Genomic DNA, 8,933 nt, shown 5'->3' on the forward strand with positions numbered 1-8,933 from the left:
TAGCCTGGGCTTCCTCTGCTTGTAGACGGGCGGTTAACATTTGGTTGCGCATCTCTGCTTCCTGTGCTTGCGCCTGGATCTGTGCATCTTGTGCTTCGGCAACCTGAGCTTGTGCTGTTTGAAGTTGAGCAGCTTGGGCTGCTTGGTTTGCTATCAATGTCTCGACCATAGCAGAAAGGCGGTCAACCTGAGCTTTCAATTTTCGGTTCTCGTTATCTGTTATCTCCATTCTTCTTTTGTAGTTGGCTCTTGTGTTGTAATTATGCGTCAGCTTGAAATGGATCTGCTGGCGGGAAGCAACTGTTAGAAGACTGGACCGAGACAGACAACCTGTATGCACGTGATGCATGGATATGCAAAATGAATGATTTTCCAAGGAACTCTAAGTGAAGGAAAAGATAGAATTGCAAACATTTTTGATAACAAAACAAAGTTATCAACCCAAAATACAACCAAGAAAACCATTTAAAGACATGTGTCATCAGGACGAGCATAAACAAGTAGGAGTTGTCCTTCAAGTCTCTCAATTCTTTCTTCATAGGCCTTCTGCATAAAAGCTTTCTCCTTCACCAAACTGTCTACAAGACCTTTCCATGCACCTGAGGACTGTGGAATCTGGGAGTAATCTGTTGTGCCTGAGGAAAATAAATCCTCTTGCACCCTTGGACGTTTACCTGCACGATCTTCTCCACTCTGCTCCTTTAACTGTCTCTGAAGTTCTTCATTTTCCATTTCGAGCACCTGGGCCTTATCCTTCCAAGCGTCTCTCTCTTTCTTAACCCTCTCCAAGGTGGCTTGGAGTTCTTCTTTGTCATCTAGCGGAAGGTAGGGGGTCTTCAACGGAGCGGGTTTGATAGGATCATGATGTGGGTATGGCATTTTCAACTGTATAGCTCTGGCTCTGATCCACTGGAGGTACGGCTCATAGGAGGTACAATCTTTCTTACCCAATTCAAGTCTCCCTTTGCGACAAACACGATGCCAAGCTCTTACTACTCTCTCTTTCATGGTAGGGTCCTTCTCGTTATCCCTCAAGAAAATACCTTCTAAAAGAATGTTAGGAGGCTTGTCCTTCATAGGGTAACCGAGTTGTCTCCTAGCAAGTACTGGATTATAAGAAATGATTCCCTTTGTGCCCATGAGGGGTACATTGGGGAACTCCCCGCAACTATCAATGATCTTCACATCGTCTAAAACTTTACTATACCATGCAATATCTGACTGGGTAAGAGACATAATCCTCTGTGACCACTGAAGTCCTGACTTGCGATCCCAAAAAGTAGCTGACTTAGGAAGATGAGAGACAAACCATTTGTAGAGTAACGGTATACAGCAGACTATGGTTCCTCCTCCTTTCAAAGTACGGTAATGGATGGAATGATAGGTGTCTCCGAGCAAAGTTGGAACGGGATTACCACTTAGGAAGATGCGTATAGCATATGAATCCACAAAACCTTCAATATTAGGAAATAGTAACAAACCGTAGATCAACAAGGCGAACAGATGCTCCACAGTAATATCACAACCTTGACTGGCAAAATAAGAAACCTTCCCCATTAAGAACTTGGCAGTGAAACCTGGAAGTCCTCCTTTGGTGGTGAAGTTATTCTTGAATTCTGACTTCTTCATGTACAACACTTTTGCAAGAGAACTGTGCTCGGGTAACTTTTCTGAACCAGAGAAAGGTACTGTATCAGCAACTGGGATGTGAAGCAATTGGGCATACTCTTCCAATGTAGGCATGAGTTGATAGTCTGGGAATGTAAAACAGTGATAGACTGGATCATAGAACTGTACTAATGTCTGCAATAACCCTTCTTCCATCCTAAGTGTCAATAAAGATATAAGTGCCCCATATGTGTCTCTGAAACCAATAGGATCTGCGATCGAAGAAACCAGTTTCTTTAGTTCATCTATCTTTGGATTGACGAGATTGTACTTTTTCACACTTCTCCGTCCAAAATCCATGTTTCCTGCAATATTTGCAATCCTCACTTTAAGTTCCTTGGAAAAAGGTTGAAATGATGGGAATGAATGCATGTCATGCATGAATGCAACAAACACAAACATGGTCAAACAATACAAGGCTCAAAGTTCATCACCAGCATGGAGTTTAGGACAAAGCCCCAAGATAAGTTCTAAGTTTCACCTGCCAAACGGGTTCTAAAAGTACCCAAGGTTATGGATCCTTCTTCGGATAATACCGGGTTAAGCAACTGCTCGCTTTCCAATATTATTCTCAAAAGAATCTCGCTTGAGTGTGATATCGCGTATCGACCAAACCAGACTTTTGGTCCGAAGTGGTCACTACATCACATCCTAAGTAAGGCCAAGATGGGGTAAAGGTAAACTAAGGTCCTTGGCTTCACGGGCCCGTCGAAAGCAACAATGCCTCACAAATGACTTGTTTAGCACTATCACCCTCAAAGAGGCCTCCACCAAGCGAACAAAGGCTCAAGTCAACTCGGTAAGGATTGTCTCCTATCAAGTCAACCTGAATTATCATCCATCCTATCTCAAATGTGCCCCAAATCCGGGTATAGGATTTATCACAAGTATCCCCCAAAACCCAAAATAACAAACATTACAAACAATACAATTTAGCAAATATTCACAAAGCAAACATATAAACAAGCAAAGATAGGCTAAACCCTCAAATAAGTTTAAGCAATATTTCCCCAGCAGAGTCGCCATTCTGTCGCGGCGGGATTTTTCACGAGATTAAGTATTGATTGAACTTAACCCGTTTGAAAAATATTTTAAATGCAAGAGTCGCCACCGTCTTTTATTTTATCCAAAAAGAGGAAGGGAAAAATAACGATAAATCCCTTTAGAGTTACGGGTTCGGGGGTTGGTTATGCAAAGGGAAGGTATTAGCACCCTCTACATCTGTGGTACTCCACAGGAACCTTTTTGCTTATGTTTATGTGAATGCTTTGCTTTCTTCGCTTTGATCGTTTGATTGGGGAGATGAGAAAAGAACTTGATTTTATTGTTTTTTGGACTCGATAAAGTCGTAGACTTTATGCCTACGTATCTCCAAGGCGCAATGGAGAAATCAGAATCCACGTAGTTCTCCCAAAAGAAAAGGGGAAAGTCTGTTTTGTTGATTTTAGATTGGCGTGTCTTGCCATCTCTTACTCGACCTAGGCGGGAGGCTTCGAGACTGACACGTCCTTTTGAAAATGTTTTTAAACTGAAAAGCCAAAGCTGGCAAAAGATTTGAATGAGCCTAAACCCTGAAACAATAAATAAATGGGCTCATTATAAGGAAGCCCAAGAGTAAGCTTGTGAGTGTGTGAAAAAGGGTTTCTTAAACGGCGACCGTTGGAATCGCATCGGGTTTCTCTTTTTTGGATTTTTCGATTTTTTAACATAAAACGTGAACAATACGATTAAACACACAATACAGAAAATAAAAAATGCGAGAAAGTAAATTATTACAACACAGTTAGCTATGAATAGTTAGTATTACGAATAGTTAGTGGAGTTAATCGAGCTGAAACTGAAACGAAACGGTTAGTAACAACATAAACAAATATAAAAAAAACAATATAAACATTTACTTTAGACAAAATAAACATTTGATATAAATAAACATTTAATTAAAATAAACATTTAAACAAATAATTAATTTAACTAATATTTAAATAAAACATATATGCAAAATAATAATAAAGTTAAACAATATTTAGTAAACAAAAGTAATATATATATATATATATATATATATATATATATATATATATATATATATATATATATATATATATATATATATATATATATATATATTTTTATTTATTTATTTATTTATTTTTAGACAATAAATATATAGTAGACAAAAATAATATATGTGTACATTTAGACAAATAATATATAATAGACAAAAATAATATATATATATATATATATATATATATATATATATATATATATATATATATATATATATATATATATATATATATATATATAGACAAATAATATATAATAGACAAAGATAATATATATATATATATATATATATATATATATATATTTTTTATTTATTTATTTAGATATATAATAGACAAAAATAATATATATATATATATATATATATATATATATATATATATATATATATATATATATATATATATTTAGATAAATAATATATTAAAACACATGTCGGCAAGCCGGAACTTTGCCGATTTCAGAGATAAGTGAAGAATATTACCTTGTGTGAAGAGGATGAACTTCTGATCGTCCAAATGATCGACCGAAAGCTGGAAACCGTCACCGACGCAGTGCTGGCTGCCTTCGTGAGTACCTGACTTCAACGTCGCTTTTGATCGGTGAAACAACGCCGGAATGAAATGAACCTTGGATATTTGTGACCTGGACTCAACGAACTTCAAAGATATGAAATCGGTTTTGTGTTTCGGTGAATAATCGGGACGATTTTGGGTTACCGAAAATGAAGAACAAGTGAAATACGGTAATGCTTTTGGAAAAATATTTCTTTTCAATACTCTGTTTCTCTCACCACACGTTTTTTCCTTACTGATCCACCTTCTCTTCTTTTTTCTTACTAACCACATCTATATATATATATATATATATATATATTTAGATTACTTAAACAATAAGAAACCTAAAAAATATCTAACATAAATTAATAATATATATTTAGATTACTTAAACAATAAGAAACCTAAAAAATATCTAACATAAATTAATAATATATATTTAGATTACTTAAACAATAAGAAACCTAAAAAATATCTAACATAAATTAATAATATATATTAGATTACTTAAACAATAAGAAACCTAAAAAATATCTAACATAAATTAATAATATAATTTATATATTATATAATAATAATAATAATAAACTAATATAATATTAATCCTAATTAAATAAACTAATTAACAACTAAACACAATTAATATTAAACACAAATAATATTAAACGGCACACGATTAAAATACGATAAAATCGAGCGACACGAACGCGATAAAAACGATGACAATTTGCACAGCAAAACAGACAAATTGATAAAACCAATAAACCAGTAAACCGGTAAACCAGTAAAATCAACAACACGACTCAAACAGACTCGATTAAATCACACGGCACAACACGTAATTAAATAAACAACCCTAGGCAATAATAAAATCAACACGACATCACGAAAACGCTGACAAACACAATCACAAATAATCGGACAATACGAAAACTCTAATATATTCGAAATACAGTCAAAATACCGACAAACAAACAATTAAAAAAAACGCACAAAACCTAATCGAAGCGATGCCACGCACAAAAGAGATAAGCGAGATAAATACGAGGCAACGATATCGGCCAGGTTTTGCTAAAACAACGAAATACAACACGGTAAGCAACGAAAACACACAAAACCTAATCAAACCAGTTGTCACGCGAAGTTTAAGAAATTGAGATGAATACGAGACAACGAGATTAATCAAGATGTGGTCAACAAAGCCAAAGTCAAATTTTGGGGTGCGACAATTACAACTCCGAAAGGTGCCCACGTGCCTTTCACCGTGCGTCTGACTTTCGAGTGCACCAATAATGAAGCTGAGTATGAATCCTGTATATTGGGTATTGAGCAAGCCATTGATTTGAGAATCAAGACTTTGGACATCTTCGGAGATTCAGCTCTGGTAATCAATCAAGTGAATGGTGATTGGAACACTCTCCAACCTACTCTGGTCCCCTACAGAGATTACACGAGAAGACTGTTGACTTTCTTTACAACAGTAAAGCTGTACCATATACCTCGTGATGAGAACCAGATGGCAGATGCTCTTGCTACTCTATCCTCCATGATCACGGTGATCTGTTGGAACCATGCTCCCAAGATCGACGTGATGCGCCTTGATAGGGTCACGTATGTGTTTACTGCTGAACTGGTAGTTGATGACAAGCCCTGGTATCACGACATCAAGTGCTTTCTGAAGAATCAAGAGTACCCTGCAGGGGCATCCAACAATGATAGAAAGACTTTGAGGAGATTGGCAGGCAGTTTCTTCTTGAACAAAGACGATGTGTTGTATAAAAGGAACTTCGACATGGTTTTGCTCAGATGCGTGGATAGACACGAAGCGGACATGTTAATGCAGGAAGTTCATGAAGGCTCCTTCGGTACTCATGCCGGCGGACATGCAATGGCTAAGAAATTGTTGAGAGCGGGATATTACTGGATGACCATGGAATCTGATGGTTTCAAATATGCTCGGAAGTGTCATAAATGCCAGATTTATGCTGATAAGGTACATGTGCCGCCAAATCCTTTGAATGTGATGTCTTCACCGTGGCCTTTTGCTATGTGGGGCATCGATATGATTGGAAAGATTGAGTCGACCGCCTCCAATGGGCATCGCTTCATCCTTGTTGCCATCGACTATTTCACCAAGTGGGTCGAAGCAGCATCGTTCGCGAAGGTCACCAGACATGTGGTTGCCCGATTCATCAAGAAAGAAATCATTTGTCGCTATGGGATTCCCGAAAGAATCATTATTGATAATGGTTCTAATCTCAACAACAAAATGATGAAGGAGTTGTGCCAGAACTTCAACATTCAGCATCACAATTCTTCCCCTTACCGCCCTAAGATAAACGGTGTTGTTGAGGCGGCAAATAAGAACATAAAGAAGATTGTGCAGAAGATGGTCGTTACGTATAGAGATTGGCATGAGATGCTACCCTTCGCCTTGCATGGGTATCGTACTTCAGTACGTACATCGACCAGGGCAACCCCTTACTCCCTTGTGTATGGTATGGAAGCAGTCCTACCTGTTGAAATGGAGATTCCTTCTCTAAGAGTCCTGTTGGATGTCAAGTTAGACGAAGCTGAATGGATTCGGACAAGGTTCAATGAGTTGAGTCTTATCGAAGAGAAGTGAATGGCAGCCATTTGTCATGGGCAGTTGTATCAAAGTCGGATGAAGAGAGCCTTTGATCAGAAAGTGCGTCCTCGATGCTTCCAGGTCGGAGATTTGGTGTTGAAAAGGATCCTTCCTCCTCAGACAGATCACAGGGGCAAGTGGACTCCTAACTATGATGGACCGTATATTGTCACCAAGGTTTTTGATGGTGGGGCCTTAATGCTTGCAACGATGGATGGTGAAAACTTCACTTCCCCGGTGAACTCAGACGTAGTTAAAAAGTACTTCGCATGAAATAGACCCGCTGGACAATAAAAAGAGTAGTCCAGGAAAAAATGGGCATCCCGGCGAACCAAGAAAATGAAAAAGGTTCGGGCAAAAATTAGGGTTTAAAAGTGAAAAGATTGTACACCCGGTAAGTTGAAAACCTGAAAAGGCAACTTAGGCAAAAATGGGTATCCCGGTGGATTGAAAACCCGAAAAGGGCGATCCAGGCAAAAGTTAGGGATTAAGCGAATGACTGCGTTCTGAGTAGTTCTGAATCTCATCTCGTGTCAATGACTGGAAACTTTTGAAGGATAGGAAACAATCCAATCACTCTTTCAGAAAGCTGATCATCTGGAGGATCTTGAAGACGAGCAAGTCATAGCAGAATTGGAACCCAATAGAAATCCATTTCACATTGCCATTAGATTAATGTCTGTTTTTATCTGTTGTGCGATTACCTCTTTCCAGGGATTGCTTCCTGATATAAATGCCTATTCAGAGGCCGTTCAATCAATAAAATCATGTTATTCAGTATATCTCTGTTTTCATTTTCATTTTTCTGTTTTGTTTGCAAAAATGACGTCCGAATTTTTTGATAAACATTGCATCATGACACATAAGAGCTTTACAGGTACATGCTTAATAAACATTTAAAATTGCTGTAAATTTTAAGTGCTTTGGATCGTCTATTCAGAACAGGTACCCTCGGGGCATTCCCTTAAAATCCCCTGCAGATGATCGTGAATGTTTTCCCCCAACAGACGAATTCGGTATCTTATCCCTGCAGAGCTGATCAGAGCGTTGGATTCTTCAATCCCCAGCAGGTTCTCACCACTGTACCTCCCCCCCCCCCCAAGCGTTGGTTTCAGATTATACACTCCCCAGTAGAGTTGACAGTGTCAGACTATATACCCTCAGCGGAGTTGACAGTGCCATATTGTATCTTCCCAGCAGAAGCGGCTGCTCCTCAGAGTTCGAGGCCGGATCGATAATCCCAATGCCAAATCCATGGTTTCTTTCCTTGAAGCAGAACCTCGGTACCGTATCGGTGTTTGCTTCCCCTGCTGAGTCTTCTCTCTCGTAGATTATGGTTGCCAGAACCACTGTCGCTTTCCTCAGCAGCAAGTTTTTAGTGCCATTCTCTCCCTAGTCAGAGTCTCGGTATTTTGTTATTTGCCAGAACATCGTGTGGCGGGTCATTTCCCCACAGAGTTCTTTGTGATGTGCATCTCCAACAGCCTTGCAAGGGTCCAGAAGATGGTGATCATTTCCCCAGCAGATCCCCTTGCCTCAGCTTGGCATTCTACCCAGCATTTCGCATCCCTGCATGTAGAATCATATTGCATTGCATCCTCCCAAATCGCGTAGCATTTCCATTTTCATGGAGCATTACGCCATTGAAAAATTCAAACATACGCATGTAAGCATAAAACATTCTCGGTATCCCAAGTGATAAGCCAGAAGTTGTTTCTAGTACTCAGACTGAAGATTGTGCATGACTTATCGTTGTTATCCCCAGCAAGTGTCATTGGCCCATGCGCCGCCTCTATTATCGTTCCCTATTTCTGCCGATGCTGATAGGCATGAAGTTTCCGGTATTCAGACCGAAGTGGCGTTTAGGCCAGTTTTCCGATGTTCAGATCGAAGAAGTTTCCGACGTTCAGGTCGATGCAACTTGTGGCGTTCAGGCCAGTTTTCCGATGTTCAGATCGAAGAAGTTTCCGACGTTCAGGTCGATGCAACTTGTGGCGTTCAGGCTAGTT

At 38.8% G+C, this 8,933-nt stretch overlaps 1 protein-coding gene across 1 annotated transcript; it reads right to left on the bottom strand.

Annotated features, from left to right (window-relative positions):
* Positions 1 to 396: 396 nt before the first annotated feature.
* Positions 397 to 4,549, bottom strand: LOC127115690 (uncharacterized). Its single transcript, XM_051047167.1, has 2 exons — positions 4,223 to 4,549; positions 397 to 1,973 (listed from the first exon to the last, which is right to left on the bottom strand). The coding sequence occupies exon 2, from the start codon at positions 1,966 to 1,968 to the stop codon at positions 466 to 468; it is 1,503 nt and encodes a 500-aa protein (XP_050903124.1). The 5' UTR covers positions 1,969 to 1,973; positions 4,223 to 4,549; the 3' UTR covers positions 397 to 465.
* Positions 4,550 to 8,933: the final 4,384 nt, after the last annotated feature.

Source organism: Lathyrus oleraceus, chromosome 1, assembly GCF_024323335.1.
Source record: "Lathyrus oleraceus cultivar Zhongwan6 chromosome 1, CAAS_Psat_ZW6_1.0, whole genome shotgun sequence".
NCBI classification, from domain to species: domain Eukaryota; kingdom Viridiplantae; phylum Streptophyta; class Magnoliopsida; order Fabales; family Fabaceae; genus Lathyrus; species Lathyrus oleraceus.

What these genes read in the sequence shown, in the direction of transcription:
- LOC127115690 (XM_051047167.1), bottom strand. Translation starts at nt 1,968, where the DNA reads ATGGATTTTGGACGGAGAAGTGTGAAAAAGTACAATCTCGTCAATCCA.